This window comes from Aphis gossypii, chromosome 1, assembly GCF_020184175.1.
Source record: "Aphis gossypii isolate Hap1 chromosome 1, ASM2018417v2, whole genome shotgun sequence".
NCBI classification, from domain to species: domain Eukaryota; kingdom Metazoa; phylum Arthropoda; class Insecta; order Hemiptera; family Aphididae; genus Aphis; species Aphis gossypii.
This window is the reverse complement of record NC_065530.1, coordinates 10001580-10022624: the sequence shown is the minus strand read 5'-3', so window position 1 is coordinate 10022624 and position 21045 is coordinate 10001580. Positions and strand designations below refer to the sequence as shown.

At 25.1% G+C, this 21045-nt stretch overlaps 2 protein-coding genes across 2 annotated transcripts in view; one reads left to right on the top strand and one right to left on the bottom strand.

Moving 5' to 3' along the window:
• LOC114125657 (probable ATP-dependent DNA helicase HFM1) overlaps nt 1-20669 on the top strand; it is a 28471-nt gene extending 7802 nt beyond the window's left edge. The window contains 18 exon segments of the mRNA XM_050198547.1: nt 12027-12255; nt 12553-12698; nt 13173-13363; nt 13457-13554; nt 13615-13829; nt 14739-14959; nt 15066-15184; nt 15296-15423; nt 15540-15771; nt 15870-15933; nt 16027-16088; nt 16091-16132; nt 16235-16292; nt 16906-17069; nt 17272-17326; nt 17422-17571; nt 17897-18432; nt 20130-20669. Of these exon segments, the coding sequence (XP_050054504.1) occupies nt 12027-12255; nt 12553-12698; nt 13173-13363; nt 13457-13554; nt 13615-13829; nt 14739-14959; nt 15066-15184; nt 15296-15423; nt 15540-15771; nt 15870-15933; nt 16027-16088; nt 16091-16132; nt 16235-16292; nt 16906-17069; nt 17272-17326; nt 17422-17571; nt 17897-18432; nt 20130-20218 (2799 nt within the window). The 3' untranslated portion in view covers nt 20219-20669.
• Nucleotides 1747-4765, bottom strand: LOC114125650 (pro-resilin-like). Its single transcript, XM_027989396.2, has 2 exons — nt 4497-4765; nt 1747-2556 (listed from the first exon to the last, which is right to left on the bottom strand). Exons 1-2 carry the CDS (start codon nt 4608-4610, stop codon nt 2320-2322), a joined length of 351 nt encoding a protein of 116 aa, XP_027845197.2. The 5' UTR covers nt 4611-4765; the 3' UTR covers nt 1747-2319.
• Nucleotides 20670-21045: the final 376 nt, after the last annotated feature.

The following is a 21045-nucleotide window of genomic DNA, read 5'->3' as shown; positions in this document are numbered from 1 at the left end:
AATATAACTTGGTATAACTTAGTTAATCTATTGCTGTGATTTTGAGATTTACAGTGAACATTTTTGTTTAGGACCGATTTCGCTAATTCTTATTTTTGTTGTTATGGTTTTCGACAAAATATAACAACAAGCCTACAACTATTATATTTAATCATAACCTTACAATAAACAAAAATATAGTTTATTTTCCTGCTAGATAGTGTTGTCATTATTGTTTTCTTACATCCAGATTCAGTACTTTTTCGGCGGATTTTCTAAAATTGTATTACACAAGAACCTTCTCCTGGCAATTACGAACACAACAAAAAATAATTAGCGAAATCGGTCCACCCGTCACACGTGATGCGATGACAGGGATCAATTTTTATGTATAGAATAACCTAACCTTTTAGTATACCCGAATTTTATTTGAATTTGTTTTTTACGTCGATTCTCATAATTTTACTGCGTGCGTCCCATATGGGTTTCAGAAGAGATTTGTATATTAGTAATTTAATTTTTAAACTTGAGAATTTATTTTTTGAAAGTAATATAAGGATAATAATGATTGGGAATGGGCATTGAAAACATTTAATTTAACTAATTGATCTAACAAATATATCACCGTCTAACTACATAAAAATATTTAAAGCTATACGAGATTTTATTTGATTCATATAGCTAGTATAGGCACTGTTCACTTTCAATGTGGTCCATATTTTGCGTTTATATCTTCATTATATCAAAAAAACTTGTTTTTAAATATTTTTAAACCTAATTTGATATAATTACACAAAGTATTTAAAATTGTACAACTAATATTTTACTTGTCCATTTTTATGTATTGATAACCAAAATACTCAGAAAAATATTCTGTTTTTAAGTATGAAATCAAACATCTTTACCTAATATTATTCAGAAAAGTACACAAACTTTAAAAAATATTACGATCAAAAAATGTAATTTTTCCTAATAATCTGTGTAGTTGTGTTGATACAAAATAATTACCTTTTACACAATATATTACACACATGTATATAATTACTATAAATTTATAATTATTTTATTTTTTAAAACTTTTATCTCTGCTACAGCTGTTTTTGCACCTTTTATTTTATCTTAGTTCTATTCATTTTAGAGTAATATGTATGGATATAGCTTGGTAAATGATAATCATACCTCATAAAACATTAGTTAAGATAAGAGTGTGTCCAAAACAAAGCTTGGTTGTCCTACGCTTCCTTCATTCTTAGAATAGACCGCACTCCTCACAACTATTCCTTTAACCGTAATGTCTTTAAAATTCTCACTTTTTCTTCCTGGCACCTTAACACCGATCTCAACTACATTTTTCCTTTCTTAGTTTTTATTGATTCCATAGGTGCACCTGATCCCCTTTTCTTAATCTCCTATTGTATTTTTTACTTACGACGCTATACAAACCATCAGATATTATTCGTATCTAACCATACAACCCTCATAAAAACAATAAATCAATTCAAACAATTTTCTAAATCTAGTAAACCATATAGAAGTACACAATATAAAATGCATTAAACTCTAATTTAGTTCTGAGATTCTCTTTTCTTTTTTCTATTTGTACTTTTATTAAATTTACATTTTTAAACTTATTGTTTACACTTTGATATTACTTCTAAATTTAATTTGTAACTTTTATGCATCTTTTCAAGAGAGTCTGACATTAAAATATATTTAATAACATTTTAAAGATATAAAATGGATTTAAGGAGTAGTCGTATACATAAATATGATTATTTGCAATTTTGGTCGTACGTATAAAAATAATAAAATAACCAAACATAATTATATTACGTATTACAGTTATAATAAGCATTTATTAATTTTATTTTATACAGTTTAAAAAAATGATATGCTTTACAATTAGGTAATAATAAAAATAAAAATTATAAATTTTAAACAGCAAAGTATACCTATACTTATATTAATTAAAAAATATTCAACAGCGCATATATCGGCCTATATAAACGTACATCCATATGTAAATACACAATACATATTTTTATACAAGTAAAATTATGTGTATATACTATGTATTGTATATAACAATTAACAATATAATGGATTCAATTTTTATCGTGTACAATAATGAGGTGTCAGTAATCATTTTAAGATAAATTTTGTAGTTTGTTAAATACAAACAAATAACAATACTATATATTTTTTTAATAACGTTATAAATATTTACGTATAATAGAATAAAATGTATAGTATTGTGTCTAGGTTTTTGCATTAATTTTTAAATTTGTTTGTTATGGAAAATATTTAAACATGAAAATACAAATTACTTATTAAATTGTTCTATCTTCTCTGAATAGAATTTGATTCACTATTACCAAATGGGCTAGCATTATCTTGGAAGGTGATTTTTGGTACAAAACCACTTTCTCCATCAACATAGTATGTGACTGTCATGAGTCTACCATCCGGAAGATATACAAAGTACGATCCTTCTATGCGACCTGTATCTTTGCCAACTTCGTTTTGACCATAGTAATTTCCACTTGGCTTATCTTCCACTTTGTATTCGTATTCGTACTTAAAATAATTAATTCAATTAAATATTTGTAAATATAAAAAAAATGGGACTTTAAAATATTAGGTCACTATAAAAGGTTATTATTGTAATATTGTAAAATTCTCTTTTATATTTTATACATCAAAGTAATAAATACGTTTTTGTGATTCCGATATCCGATACTTAAAATAATATTAAGTAAACCTTTTTACTGTCTTATCTTTTTAAGTTTGTCGCCAACGCGATTCTTATCATGATGAAATTGAAGAGCGTTAGAATTTTTCCCCCTTTTCAAAGTACCTAAATCAAAACCATGTAGACTATTTTATTTATAATACAATTTATCTATAACAAATTCTATTATCTCCAAATTTTTGTGTTAGATAAATTTGGGTTGTATTTATCAATCCAACAGTATATGAAAACTTAAGTTAGATATTTTATATAGTAATACTAATTAATAATTATGTTTAATAAGTAATTTCGATCGATCAATTGCACAATAAACAATAAAAAATATTTAATTTATTATGGAACAGAAACGAGCATTTAGATTTATATATAAATAAAATAAGGATTAGAGATACGTGTAAATCGTAAGATAAACTAACGTGCATTATAATATATAATATACAACTAGTACCTATGTATAATTAGGATTCCGAGTATTAACGTGTTATGAGTGTAGGTAACGATATTTATTTTATATTCATCAAAATAAAAATAATAACATTTAAATATAAATATTTTTCTTTTTTATGAAGTATATTATAGGTATAAAGTCTTAGCTCTTTATTAAAATATTAACAATTCAGCTAGTACAAATAATATGTTGCGGGGCATTTTAATTTACTCATCAAAACATTTTTAAACTCATCAACGACAGACAACGAATATATACTATTTTATTTATAGGTCCTCATATAATAATGATTAATTAGAAACTACAATTTCCCAATTTGAACTTTTATACATAATACATAATTATAAATATTATTATTAAAAATAAACGCCTTGCCTATTATAAAATATAACTAAATCTACAATTTATAAATAATGTTTTCCACATCTAAAACAAAACATAAGTGTATTAGTAAGAGATTAGGAGACATAAACAAATATCATATGATAAAAAATAAATAATACATCGGTTATTATATTATTATACTATTTTATTTAATGTATTCAAGTTTGAGTAAAATACAATAAACTAATCATTAAAAATATAATAGTAAACAAATCCGCAGTTTAAGATTTAAATTATACTATAAAATTTAAATTTTATTATTTAATATTTTTTGAGAATTAATTTATTTACATTTAAGCTCCTGAGAATTTAAACAAAGCTATTAATAATAAAAATAGATAAAACAAATAGTGTTTTTTTTTAACACTTTTGGTAGTAGAATAATTTAAGCATTTATAAACAGTACTTCAGATATTTTTAGTTTTTTTTGTCCTTTGATAGACAGATTCTCTGGTCATTTTAGAAATTACATTAATATAACGAAAATTACATACAATCAGTCTCATTCAAAAAAATATTTATTTATTTTAGTGGTTAATCATAGATCCATTTGAACTTTTTTTTCAATCTAAGAAATTATTATTGTTTTTAAAATTAAACAACCTTCCATAGGGGTTTAACGAAATTCTATATCATATATAGTATTTATATTTTTAAATAGCAATTTGTGTATTTTGGTATTTTTCTAAAAATCATACAAAATTATCTCATTATAAGTATAAGTCTTACGACTGTTAAATTCGATGTTGAAATTAAAAACATTTGAATATATAACTTAATATTTCTTTAATTTCTATGAATATTTTTAACCTACGTTTCATATGAATTATAAAATTTATTTATGTTTACTTTATTATTTGTTAATATAATTTTAAACATGAAATATTGATTGATTGAATTAAAATTTAAAAAACTAATGGATTTGGTACTTACTGGTTCTGGTTTTTCTGAAACTTTAACCATAGACTCCCCTTGTGGGCGACCTTGGATTTGAATTATCCATGTGAGTAGAATTACACAAAATAACCCTTCTTTTACAAACATCATTATAGTTATATATTTTCTTTGAAAATTATTCAAAACTTTGGAATCTTTAAAAAAAGAACGTACTAATAATTTAATACACTATAATAAAAATTTATCTTATACAGCACACCTTATATGTTTACAGCGAAAACAAATCTTTGTAATTGATTTCATATAGACTTGGGTCTCCTTTAAATATAAACCTCTCCCTTTTTATCCCCCCGTAGTGTTTATAGTAAAATGTTGCTCCGCCTTGAAAGGAAAGTATGAGTTATAAATAAAAAAACATTTAAAAACATTTACTCCAACACATAAATACATTTATATAGTTGGAAATGAAACATAATTTAAAAACGGTGGTGCATTTTAACTTCTTATAAAAAGTACTGTTTTATCAATTGATAATGAATATCGATAAAAAATAATTTAATAGTAAAAGAATTGATACAATGCTTCTGATTTTATAAATATTTTTTAAAGATGTAAGTTTGTAATTTAAGATTTTTTCGAATTTTAAAATAAACTAAAAGTTTCACATAACACATTTTTAGATGTTTTTAGACCGATAAAATCCATTTTATATAATACTTTAAATTGGTAATTTTTAATTTTCCTAATATATTTTTCACCTATGTAAATATAAAAAGTTTAGAGTCGAGAAAATATTTTAGGGAATATCAGTGCCTAAACCACACTCAAAATTAATTTGAAAATGAAGATTAACCTACTAATAAAAGCTAATATATGTTTCATTTTAAAATTGTATAGGTATATTTATCATCTTTTTTAGAGTTTTTTTAATAGTAATTTTGTAAATTACTAAGATATTTATGATATATAATTACGATGTGTCAATATACGTCAATATTTAATATAAACTAGGTAGGGTTTATTTTAATCTAATACAATATAACAGTTATCGACATTAGCTGATACTTTGTTCGTGTCCCTGTTAATCCCTATATGATGAATTTTTAATTTATATTGTCATACATTTTATACTATATTTAATAAACAAGCTATTTCCAAGTATTGTATTTTAATATTTTTTATAAACCGTTGTATGTACGAATCTAATATGAATTTATTTTTTTACGCTTTAATTCGATAACAACAACTTTTTTAATTCTTCCTTAATTTTTTTTTTTTTTTTGGAAACGATTTTCATGTTGAAGTTAAAATATTTTATTAGGTAACATTTTATATTATTTATAATATGAACCCATATAACTATATAATACTATTTAAACTTTTCTTTGATAACCGTGTATTCAAAATAAAGCTTGATTATAAAGGGTCAAATTCATTATTATAATCTGTGTTTACTATTTATTTTATTCATTCCGAATCGTATTTAATGTGCAATTAATGTTAATCCATTATCTATGTCCATACGCTAGGAATAAATGAGTGATTGCTCCTTAGCGGTTAGATACCTATTACGTTATGTTTTCTTCGCATTGTCGAATTCACACGCAATGTTAACCTTTGAACTTAACTCGCAACCGACATTGCAAACAAGCTTCTTAGTAATAATTACATATAGGCTCACCATTCTTTAAATACACTAACAAAATAGGTAGCCTTCTTGACAAATACAGCCTGTCTATAAAAAAAATAACATATATTTAAGTAAAAATCATTTTTAAATTCCATCACAAGCTTATAATTTTGAGTATCTTAAGATAATATTTTTTAACAGGAATTTATTACTCTGAAGTTATACGTATTTAATACTTAAGTATTACACTTTAAATAAACATATAGTAAGATTTTGTTTAAATGAAAATAATATTTGACTCTGAATTGAATTTTTTGTCATTTATAATAATTTATTTAGTTACATTAAAAAAAGTTTTAGTTACCTACTAAATAATAATGGATTAGTTTATTAATAGGTACATCGATATAATATTTATAATTGATACATTATTTATTGAATATTTATTTAATTGAATATGATAATAATTTAAGTTCAAGATATGTTTTGGCGTATTTTGAACACCTAACGTTTATACAATATATGATATTTAGTATGTATACTTATTGTACAATATACCTATGTAAATTAATAAAATATTTCATACGTAATAGATTCCCTTATAAAAATCTGTTTATAATACTAAGTAAAAAATATAATCAAGTTAAATATAGATAAATTATAGTTTAATAACATATTTTTAGTGTTGTATACATCAAATTTACAATAACTTACATTATTAGTTTTTAATATTAATATATTTTGTCAACAAAAATAAGTAATTACTGTAAAAGAAATCATAATGATTTATATAATACAAATAACATGCAGTGTCCTAGGGCTATAATTTTGAATTATCATGCATTATAAAATTAAAGTTCAACTTATTATTCCTTATAGTTTGATCTTTTAAAATTTCATAACTCATAGTAAAATAACAAATAATACACACTCGTCCATAAACACGTAACACTCTCTTAAATAGTATTACGCCATGACACTAACTTGATGAATTTGAAGTGATGGGATATTGTAACAAATTATAATTATATTGAAGTGTGTACATTCAGTTTATGGAGTGTGTCCCTTATAAAGCTTTAGATTTTAGCGTTAATGTTTAGTCCAACTAATCTCTTATTATATATGTTTTTGTACACTGAACTAAAGACGGTATAATAAATGGTATGTAATTGAATAGTTTCAAGTTAGTTTGTTTGGTACTTTGGTAGTTACTAGTTATTTATTATAAACACTTCGCGGGGTAAAAGTACAATTAATAGTTAACAGTTTCAAATTATAGAAACTAACTAAATTACATCATTTGAATAAACGTTGATTTTACAACTAAGATATAATTATTAATTATTTAATTATAAAAGTAAATTAAGTGCAAAATTTAAGATAGTGAATATTAAAGTATATGAAATAAATGAAATAGTATAATATTCTATAGAATGTTTTATATTTATCTTTTATCTATTTAAAACCTAGGTATATGAATCGCCCTGTGCATAATCTACTTCATTCTATCATAGATTAAATATTTAATATATTTTATCTATGATTCTATGTAGATTCTGGACTAAGCTGTAGAGATCTTTAAAATATTGTGTGACAAAAATGAAGGAGGATTACGTATAAAGTTCTTATATAATCCTCGCACCAATTTTATTTTATATTATATTTAAAATACCTCGTATAGTACTATAGTAGTAATAGTAGTATTATAGTATTATACCAAATTCAATTTATTTTGTATTTAATATAAATTACAAGTATTTACTATTTCTATCCTAGTTATATTATTGGAAAGTTCTCAACAGTGCATTATAAACTTATGTAGGTACTGGTATTAACTATAATAACTATCATAATTCATTGCTTATTATGGTTTACAATATTTTCTTTAATGACAAAACATTGTTGTATATTAATATTTAATGTATTTAAATACATTACACGTATTCATAGGTGTATGTAATTATTTTAAATTACACTTTATTGTGTAAATATTGTAGCAATTTATACATGCAATAAGAGACGGGATCACGTACATTCAACAATTTAAACATACCTACATAGAACGTTTGCTGATTCATTCATTATTTTCTACTCTTTTGTGATCGGTAACTTGTATCTAGTAATAGGATAAAAAGGACGAAAAACGTTCCATTGTCTACTCTATAATATACTGTGCAAACAATATGTAATCATGGGCTATATTACATATTACGTTTGTAAGGTATTAGTCTCATATTATGTTGTATAGATTCCGCCATATTAGGAAATGGCCGAAGAAAATAAGTCTGAACTCCGCCGTTGGTATTGCGATAAAGCCGAAAGATAAAAAAAAATAAACCGTAAATCCTTTATATTTGATGTACTCGAGATGTATCAATTATTATATGATTATAAGGAGGCAATTATACAAAGCTAGATCACTATTGTTTTCTAGTAAAATATTCATTTTGAAGGTTTCAATTAAATCCAAACACGATCTTGGTTTATGTAATGGACAGTTATGTATAGTATGACAATAGAGAAAAACTACTCGCTCTTTTAAAGTTACGAGACTTTTCTGATTTGTCTGGTTAATCTACCTGTTCTGTTTTATAGATATACTTACATAGAAAATACAAAGTTATAATTTTTTAACATAATGGTATTATATAATTTGCTATTATTTAAACATAAATTCTTGTAATTTTACGAAGAAAGCCGGGTTCACAGCTACGACATCGCCTATCGCTTATTGCGTCGTGTTCAAAATTTGAGTTCCGCCTAATTCCCGGTAGATCATGATTATTTAAATACAATGATTACAACGGACCAATAAAATCGATAAAAAGTACACGATACAGTTAACGGCTGCCTAGATATGAACTAGACTTGAGCATGATTATGCAAGCCTGGGCATAAACGAATTAAAAAGTTAAAGTTAAGTTAAAAGTTTTTTGAATTTAATTTTCATTAACTTAATTTTTAACTTAATTGATGTTTATTGATATTAACTTAATAAATAACGAGTTATTTTTAATAAAATCTAAGTTACGTTATTTTATAAATAATTAAATTATAAATAAACCTAACCTAACGCTAACATATAAAAAAATAACTTGTTTTTAACTTTTAACTTATTAAAAAGTTAAAAAAAATATATGTATAAACTTTTAACTTAACTGAGTTAACCAAAAATTTTATTAACTTTTAACTTTTAACTTTTTCTTATTGATGCATATTAACGTAACTTAACTAAGTTAAAAAAAAATCATTAACTTGCCCAGCCTTGGTAATAATATGTTTATAGATCAATCCTATTATAATATATAGGTACATTGTACAGTATACAATAATAGTTTTATGATGAACTTAAGATACATTTTTATCAAAGCAAAAAAAATTACATTATAAATTTGAATTTTATTACTTTTCCATGGGTATTCTATAAAAATGTAACACTTTAAATGTGTTCGTTTTATATACACACAGGTAGAATGCATTTACCACATAGTACCTATTCATTATACCAGTTAGAACTAGGTATTCCAAGTAGGTATATGTACATAATATTCCACAGAGGTTATTTTGTGACCTTTGTGAATGGCAAAACCTTTCTTAGAATTAGTGTGAAAGTAGATTGATCATACACACCTTTCTGTCAACAATGCGCTTTATAAAAAATAATAATACAAAAATAAAAACCCGACTTTAATCCGTACTTATGTCATGTAATCGAGTATTACGATTGTCTCATTGTAATATTTCCTAGAGTGTAATCCTATTCTACACATTATACGTTCTTCACATACACGCGTTTTGATATGATAAACGTAATCGTCGTTTTTTAAAAAAAAATTCAATTCTAAATGTTGTAATTATACGTTTTACAAAACATTTGTGCCATATCGTTCTAGATATTTTCGAATTTCAATTAGTTTATTTATGTATCATTTTTTTGACGATGATATTTTTATATTAAAGATAGATGTCTAAGTTATATTTTTAGGTAAAAAAATAAATATACTTAATCTTTATAATTCATATATATCTGTTTATAAGAGGCAATTGAATACATTTATAATATTAATCGATAATAAAACAACAAATTTAATTTAAAATAACACATTTATTTAAAATGCATGGTTTTATTATACTGAAATCTATGGGTAGAGGTCGTCCATATTTATTGAGGTTCAGTCGTTAAAAATAAAGAAAAGTAGTAGGTACCTACATATTATTCAAAATAGTTGCGTAAATATAAAGAATAAGAAAAAATAAATACATAAAAATCATGTCTCCTTCATCTAAGATTATATTGCATAATTATCGTATAAATTTATTTATTTATTCAAATAGACAAACACGACTTTACGAAAATAAATAAATAATAAATGAAACATAGAAAAAATATAAGTGTACATTATATACGGTTAAGAAGTGAAGTAAAAATTTAGTGAAAAATTTTACGATAAGTATCTAGTGAGTCATTACATAAGTTAAGAATTGAATCTATATGTAAAATTTAAAGTACCCAAAAATCGAAACATTCAATATTATATTATTAATTGCTAATAGTTATTAATTTAGCCACTTAATCATTGTATAAGCATTGACCATCAGCAGTTATAATAATATATAGGTAATAGGTATATAGTATTAGTAGTATTACTTGAATGTCATTAAATCAGAAATTAAGAATAATTTATTTTATTGAACGTTAAGTGCTTTTTGAATGAAAACTGATAGGGGTCAAAAATGATTAATCAATTTACATTATGTATATACTTACGATTACCTACATATAATAACTTATTTCAAAACGAATCAGGGATAACGCAATATGAATAAAACGTGCCAATATAATATTGCTGTAGTACAAGAATAACATATTATAATATATTTTATGTTTTGCTATCTATGTATTCTATATAATTTAACATGTGTCAATTATTTTAATATTATAGATAAAATATTATTTTTTATATAAGTGTATAATGTTATATACTACACATATAATTTTAAAATAAAATTAATTAAGTAATTACTACTGTTAGTATATGATAATATGGTATATATATATAATATATGATTTATTACAGGTATAGAAAAGATTAGTTAATTTATGTAGGTAATCTCTATTAATAATTTTTTTAGAAAAACATGAACTTTATAATACTTACAATCTATATAAAATGTGCAAAATATAAATTTAAAAATTTTAATTTTGTAGCTGTAGAATTAAGGTTTAAAATAAAACATTCTAAGCGAACCATTGTAAAGCTACTTAGAAATTATTTGATTAAAATCTTACGCTCACTAAGAAGAATGAAGATAGTCAGTAGTTTTGGTTGAGTTACCTTGTTAAATGTCTGAAAGTGATTTATTAAACACGAGTTTAGGTGAGGGGATCACTTGTTTGATACTGTGCTAATATAATGTAGTTAATCGTGAAATCTTGTGTAGTAATAGAATAAGTTATTCGTTTTTCTAATTGTTTTAAATTACAAATCGATGTTAATTATTAAGTAATTTATTAGTTACAGTCCGGGAAACTTTAGAAAAATAGTTAGATAAATAAACCCAAAAAACATAAATCGTATGATGGATGATGTTTGTTTGGTTAGGTCACATAATTTTATATAGTATAGGTTCAAAACTATTTGACAAAGAAAACGCTTGTATACAAAAGTTACAGACAGTTTGAATATTGATAATTAATATTCTATACATACTGTAGTAATAGTATAAATATAATATGAAGTCTACAGTATGAATATTTTTATTTAATAACGCAAAAAATAATATGTATGTTAAACATGATTCTATACAAATTAATAAATAAATGAGTATAAAAAATTTTTTTATACGTTGTATGTATATTGTGTATAGTATTATTATTTAGCTATTTTTACTGAAATATTTAATGTGATTAAATTTACTAATTACTTATTACATAGAGTCGGTACGAAGAAATATTGATGGGCAATCAATTTATGGAGAGTCATCTCCATAAATACTTGATTGAACACATGAATGCAGAGATATTTTTGGGTACGATCTACAATGTTAAGGATGCAATGGATTGGATAAGATCAACGTTTTTGTATGTCCGAGCATGTAAATCACCTCAAAATTACGGAATGATCAAGACTCTTAATGTCCAAGAAGTAGAAAATAGACTACAAAGTTAGTGTATCATATTATAGTGTATTCACTTTAGTGGTTTTTACATCGGTTACAAGCTATTTTTAAATATTTATATTTTAACACACTTGCTTACCTTTATATTTTTTATCATAATATCTTATGTTTTATAGAACATGATATATGTTTATTGTGAAATTTTTATTAAAATCTGCATTAGACTAATGAATAATTCCTAATCTAATCTTATCTAAATATACCTATGCCATTGATAATATTGTATTAAATACTGACTAGGTATATAGTTTATAATCTGATAGTCAATACTAAAAATTTTAGATTTGTGTATAGCGGAAATCAAAGAATTAGCACGTACTGGATTAATTAATTTTATCGATGGAAATAATGAAATAATTTCAAAACCAGAATGTGAAATAATGGCTAAGTATTCAATAAGCTATGCAACAATGAACAACTTTATGCAAGTAAGTTTAATGTATTCCCAATATTAAATATAATATTATATTATATTATATAGTATTAATCAAGACATTGCCTATAATATAATAATATAATATTTGTTATCGTCTATATTACAGAAAATATCTTTTTTTTATAGTTTATGAAATAAAATCGAGTCTTCCAAAATTATTTTAAGTCTAATAACTATACTCTTGAATGACTTATTAATTTATTCATGCCCTAATAGTTTTAAAATGTAGCTCAATGATACAATTCATATGACTGCTAATACTTAAATTTATAAGTATGTACACGTGTTAACGCGTATAAAATATGTTCGTTACAGTTGTTTATGAGATTTATTATCCTAGATTTAGAGTTTATAAAAATAAAATAAGACGTCAATCTATACGGGGACCAAAAATAATAATTTTAATTACTATGCCATATTATTCTTGTTAATATACGTATGACAGATATTGTTGACATTAATTTAGTTAAAAGGAACTGAGAACTTAAATGATATGATACAATTATTGTCTCATTCTAAAGAATTCGAGTACATCAAACTGAGAAGAACCGAAAAGGGAATTTTAAATATTTTAAATAAAAATAAATTACCAGGCGCAGATGTTTTACGATTTCCCATCGAAGAAGGAATAAATACTCGAGAAACTAAAATTAATTGGTAACATTTTATTTTAATTTAAAATAGTTAGTTTTATATATTGTACTATGTGATTTTTTATTATATGATTTCAAACCTATATGTCCTTAATAGTCTTTTACAAGCGACTTTGGGGACGTTAAAAATTACGGACAGTTCACTAGCACAAGACGCGAATAAAATAATTTTAATTTCTACGCGATTGACTAAAGGTATAGGCTGCAGTGTATGGTGTTTAAATTAAATGTAACTGAGATATTTATATGTTTTAGCCTTAAGAGAAATTATGTTTCAAGGTAGAAAATTCGAGATTGCTCGAGTCGCGTGCATTTTGGCAAAATGCGTGACAACAAAATTATGGGAGCAATCAAAGTTTGTTTCAAAACTTATACCAAGAGTAGGACAAGTATTATCACAAGATTTTGTCTTAAATGGAAAAACAACATTGAAATCAATTAGGGATACAGATCCTAGAGATTTAGAACGGGTAAGATAAAATTTTTTAATTTCAAATAAATAAATGAATACAGTTTTGATAAAATTAATATTATTAATATTTTGTTAATACCTTTTATATTTCATAATGAATTTTTATGTACATAAATAACTTATCAGAAAATATGACTAATCGTGTATTTTTAAACTATTTATTAACATCCTTCAGCTAGTTTATTAATGAATATGATGTTTATACTATAGGTACTTATAAACTATATAGTAACTTTTCCGTTTATCTTATATAGACCCATAAATGGGCATAGAAGTTGTGATGATGACACTACACAAATAGGACGCTTCTTTTTTATTTTATTATCCTTGACCTAAGAGTCAAACCACTTGTACATAGTATAGGTTAAATAAAAAATGACAAAATTAATTTTAAAACTTAAAAGAATAATGAACAATAATTAATTATTTAATTACCATACGGTGTGTGTTGATTTTCATCATAACACTAATCAATATCCACAAACCGAAATGTAGTAAATATTTTTTATGATCATTTTAAGAATTAAAATATTTAAAACTACTTAAAAGTAATGTAATAAACTAATAACAGAGGAAAAATAAATGTATATACATTTCAAAAATAAATCAATATTACAAAATAAATAATAAATAATCCTCATAAACCGATTAAAAATTATTTGTATTTTATAATTGTACCTTCCAAGTTCGTTTATAACCAACTAACTTTATTATTTATAGATGACATTGTAAGTCTATAACTAAAATACTAAATGCGTAAAAAAATGGCTAATGGCTTTTTCTATTGTATCAGTGTAAATATTTTTTAATTAAAATATACAAAATAAAAAACAAAAATTTACACCTAACAAGTATTTGACATTTATATAATATAATGAGTAACGATTAAATTTTACTATTTTCCCAGTTCCTTAAGCGACAGCCACCATTTGGAAACCATATACACAACTTTATTCGACAAATTCCAATGTATAAAGTGCGTACAACTTTTGATGAATTTTCAGAATTAGTTACCGTAACACTCATTTTAATTGACCACGATAATATTTCGTCAAACGCACTATTTCAAACTGTATCGGTTTTAGTGGGTGATTCTGAAAATCGTCTGCTAAAAGTTCAACAAATACGGTAGTATAATATTATTAATATAATAAATAAATACTAATGCCTAATGGTATTACAATTTCATAAATCATAATTATAAGATATCATCGTAAATTATCATATTTTCTAGTAATGAACAATTTTTGGAACAAAGGGGAGTCATAAATATGACTACACCTTTACAAAATAATTTTTTTTCGGATAAACTCAACTATGAAATTACTATTTGTGTAATAAGTGACTATTGGGGTGAGTTTAAAAAATTGAATATACATATTATATATATTTAATAATGCTCTGTCTCTCTATATATATACCTATATAATATTATTTATAAGAATTCTATTTTTATTTTTATAGTAGGAATTGATATTGAGATTAAGTTTAAACCAAGCAATCACGAAGAACATGTCAAAGAATCAATGAGTAAAGATAATTGTAATGACGAATCACCATTGAAAAATGTCCTCTCTCCTCCACCAAAAAAAGTATTATACTAATTCAGTAACATATTTTTTTGTGTGAATAAGTATTGAAGTATCTATATAATATCATATAGGTATTGCTTTTTAACTTATTGAATTATCGTTGTATACTTTTTAAGAAGCGAACTTCGAAAGTAGTGAAACAAGGCAATAAAAACAAAACACAGTTAAATATTAAAAAATATTTACATAATATTACCTCGAAAGATCAAGACCCTAAAGTCATGAATAAACCGCGTGTGGAAGAGGATATAAATACTGATGTAAAGCGTTGGGCCAATGAAAGTAGTGTTGCAACACGGAGAATTACAGGCGAAATGTTCAAAACAAAAACTTATTTCCAAAACAGTGGTAAGATGCTTAAATTATTATCGGTTAATATTTTAAAATCTTTAAATCCAATAATAAGACTGTTGCTCTACGCTGTTATTAATTTATTATTGCAATAGGTCAGTCAAATGAATATTTTAAATTCGACAAAGACGATTCAAATAATTATTTTTGTTACGATGAGTAAGTTTTAAGTATTCAAATATTGTGTTATACACCTACTTACTATTATATAATTAAACACTGTTGCATAAAGCGTATTATTGTATATCAAAGGTTAAAAAATGACGACGTATTCGGTGATTTATTCGTACCTGAAGATAATAATCATGTCATCTCTAAGCATTTGATTCGGCGATAGAGAAGTGTTGTTTCAGAGAAAGTGAGTTGTTTTTAATTAATGATATCTAACTGTTGGAATTGTTTACTAAAAACTGTGCGTATAAATTAATTTAAATAAGCTAAACAATATTCTTATGTTTAGGTATAATTCAAAAAAATAATAATTTAAAAAATAAAATTATGACTGAAGTTATTGAACCGTATGTATTATTATTATTATTATAATTTTTCGGTTATTTATGTTGGTATAACGTTAGTATTTTATCGAATTTTGATATTTGCCATTGCTATAGAATATTAGATAAATTGATGCACACCTATATTTAGTAGATATATAATATAATATATTAATATAGGTTTTGTTTACAGTTTGTATAAAACAAAGTCAATGTATTTTATGTAATGCTATTATAAACATATTATATTATAGTGCATAGCGGTTATAATTATAATTATTTTAAACACTTTTCTTGTAACATAGAGTCATAGAAGAAAATACCAAAACAGTTTATTCGTTTCATTACGGAACAGTAATATAAATATATAATAATATATACTAAGTATAATAGGTACCTGGTACATGTATTTAATAGGTTTCGGAATTAATTATACAACAATAACAGTTTAGTCTTTATAGTATAGTAGTATACCATTTAAAGACATCGTTAATAATTCTTGATTTATGATATTTTATGAAGTTGTGTGCCTAATGCCCTAATAATATCATGGAATTTTAACGTTTATAAAATGTTGAAAAAATTGTATTATAATATATAAGGCACAGTGCATTTTTAGTTATATATATATTTTTAGCACGCAAACGAGATACCCAATAAAAGACAGTTATTTAAATGAGAAATTGAAATATAAAAACTTGACAATAGTAGAAAAAGTGGACGACGTTAAATCGATGGTAGGTGTGTGTCTTCCAGAATTTAATCAAATCACATGTGAAAATATAAATCGATACAAAGGAGGTAATTACACAGTTTTTTTCTATAATCTACAATATATCAAATATATGAGATTAAAAAATACGGTTTAAATAGAAAAATGTGTACATTTTTCAAATGCCCGTGGATAACGTTATAATAAACGCCTATACAGCTGTATTGTTACTATTAATTTTTTAAGTTTAAAAGTTAAGTTTCATAAATAAGTTTAAATGTTATTATCTAGAAGATCAATTATTGGCAAACAAAGAAAATGTCAATCCTTATAAATTGAAGAAATAGTAAGAATATTATTATTAATTTTGAACTCATAAAAATAATATATAAATATGATTCTTGTTTAAAATAACATATATTTTATTTAATCCTTGCTCAGTTGTACAAAAAAACGCCTTTCGTTCGATGTTATACAAAAATATCACGTCGAGAGTAAACATGAAATCTCATCCTCAGGATTTGATGCAAAACAGAGACATTTTGCGGATTTACATAGTACAAATAAAAATCGTTGCTTGTTCTCTTCAAGGTATAATATTTCAATAGTGTTTCGAAAATATATTAAACATATAAAAAAATTTAAAAAATACAAAATAATGGTGTTTAAATTCAGAGCATGATTTAAGGAGTGAGTTAATCTGAATTCATTGTGTATTTTAAAGCACTCAAAGAGCATTTCCTAATTAATTTTTGCATAGAAATAATGAATAAGAACAATGTCACCAAAGATTATTTTTGTTGGAAAATTTAAATATTCTAAATTATGTAATACCTAATGAAATATATAATAGATATTATTAGATGCTATAGGTCTAACCAACGAAATTGTTGCATTAAATTTATATTGGTTTTAGGATATCGAGGACGACGACGACGACGAGAAGTCAGTTGGATGTTGCATTTGAACGGATATCCGAACAGAATTTCTCGACAGTAAATATTGAACCCGTAATTCCGGATGCGGTCATAGGTCGATTGTCTCGCCTAATAAAAAACAACTTGAAGGCTCCGTCTGATTTTCGGGTTCACCGGGACACGGAAAATCTGCCCGAAGTAGCTGAATTTCGTTGCAGGAAATACTCAGCAAATACCTCTATTCCGGTCGATAGTAGTAGCGCACAGCAAACGAAGTCGGTATTTGGAGTTATCAAATCACCAACGGCCAGGACGTCCAGATGCAATCTTGGCGGTAAAACGACCCTAGACAAGTATTTTCGAGCAGTAAAAACTTCGCTTCGGTTACGGGATCTAAATCCCGGAAAGCTTTCCGTAGCAGTATCAGACGTTTCGGTGAAAATTACTGATAAAAGACTGTTTTACAGCCCAGCAGTGCAGCAAAGGACAGACATTAAAGACGATAAACTGTTGTTCACTAAGCATTTAGTCGACCGTGAGTATTGTGTCTTATATCTTATACACCTGTCCATTTCAAAAAACTATACGTTTCCATCATTTTGCATGGTGCACCACCATATAACATAATAATAATTAATGCAAATATTCATATTGAGTGTCGACAACTCGTTGCCGGTATTAAGACAGTATATTGTGTAGAAATGTAGAATTGTATACGTATATTTTTTGAGCTTGGTACGAAGCCATATTCAATATAAAAAATTATTTCATCTACGTGCTAAAATTAAAATTAGAACGTATAAATAAATAACCTCCCAATATAATGTATTGAGTAGTAGGTATTTTAAACCGTAATACTTTTTGTCAATTTCTTTTCTTTTTTATTGGCTCTAAACAATGTGTTTTGCGAGGAATAATTTAGTTCCACGTGCATTGTTTCAACGTACAAACACTATAAATTGATAAGTGTTGAGAAATCATATATATATTATACTATTATATCACCTACTATAACACCATAGTCCATGACGCTACCAGACGTGTTTCTATCATTAGTGGTTTATTTCTCCTCACAAACTATTGTAGTATAGTATTATATTATAATAACATTAATAACGGTTAAATGGTGTAAGATAATGATAATAAATAATAATGATAAGTCAAATACATTTGTTCGTATGTATATACTCAGCTAGATGACTGTAAAATAATATACTATTTACAGTTTTATCGATTATGCAATTCATATAGTACTCTTCACCGCTATAAGTCACGTTATTTCCGCCGGTTTACAAATATCAAAGGAATGTTTATATTACTACAACGTTTCGCGATACCATCGCCCCAGTGAATATTGTTTTCGTCATTTCTCTGACTGCCGCATCTCCGATATTGTTTTTAACCGTTCTCTCGCGACGGACGCGTATTGATCGTTTTCACAAGTTTCGCGGGTCGCATTCACGTGGGTATAAGGAGAAGGAGGTGATGCACAAGCTGACGATTATGATATGAGATGTGCGGTAGGTAGTATGCAGTATGCGGCAATATGTATGTTACGTCAGGAGCTTATCTTCGGGTGGTTATAGGTTAGGTCTGATTTCGCGGGGTAGGGGGATGGATCACTTATAGTTTGAAATAAAGAACATTGTATGTATTTTGTGAAATCATTTCATTTAAATTGTGTATAATAATGATAATAGGTCGCTCGAATAAATAATTAAGTCCCGTATTGTCTTCTATGATATTTATATAAATTCATAAATTGTACTATTATATGGTTTCATTTTAATGTTAAAACTTACCGGATAGTTAAACAACTCGACCACATTGCCCTCACTCCGCGTTTAGACGTAGACAAAATTTTATGTTTAAATGCTGCAGCTGCAGGGAAATCTAACCTTTAATCAACCTATAAAAGTATACGTAATCAGACAATAGAGAGTATAAATTTATTAGATTCACTTACAAGTATTAGAGACTAAAGTAGCGAGTTTTGTTAATTCTTATTAAGAATAAAAATAATAAAATGAGCACCATATAATATTATTTAAAATAATAATGTTATGAATAATCAATGTTCAATAAGTGTTCTAATCTAACCCCTTGGGTTTCACCCTTAAATTAACTCTTCGACTAATAAAGAAATACGTATTAACTCGCAATATTCTGTGATATAGTAACATAGTATTATAGTAATTAATTAAATATTATCTTTTTTATTATGCGTTTTAGACAATAATTCAGAAGAGTTGTGTGAGACCGGTACCAGACAGTGTTTACGTTACTATTCCCCGACGACTTCTAAGGACTTGGGAAAATAACACCCTACTCGCAATAGGATTCATATAGTAATATAATATTCAATGTATTTTAATAATACAATATAGTAATTATATAAGTATCGTGTAATGTACCTGAAACTCGTGCACGAAGCTTTACCAACAGGTCATTTGTTTTATTGTTTATTAACATAATAACTTTTAAAATTAACTCATTCTTATTCTTTTTTAAATTGCAAGCCTTTTTTTCAAGTTTTAAAATTTCCATATTCTTTTAAAATTACCAGAAATAATTATGTTATAAAATCAATATAAAAATGGTTTTTAATTTATTGTGTACAAAGGGTATACTACGTAAACCTTGGCGTTAGTGTATAAATAAATTTACTGTATTTATCTTATAATATTTTAATTAGTGCATAAATACTAGATAAGCATACAAAAAGTGTGTTATAAATGAACAACTAAATATATTATATAATATATGTTTTTAAAGAGCAAAATATGATTTTTATTTATTTAAAAAACGCGACGAAAATACTGGTTAAAATGTATTCTAATAGTTACATAGTATGTAATAGTAATGCCAATAATGGTGCGTATAAACAACATAATTTTAAAATATTTAGACTACATTTATTACATACAATATACATATATATTGAATACTTTAAACTATATATAATTTATATGCATTTTTTAATAAAATATTTTCAACCAAAATGTTTGAAAACATCATAATAGAAGGTTTATCATAAGTTATTCAAATAGTTATTTAAAAATATGAATAATACATGGTCATAATTTTTTCTCAGATACGTTAAACGTTTGATGTACAAATAATGACAAATTTCGATAAAATCATAAAA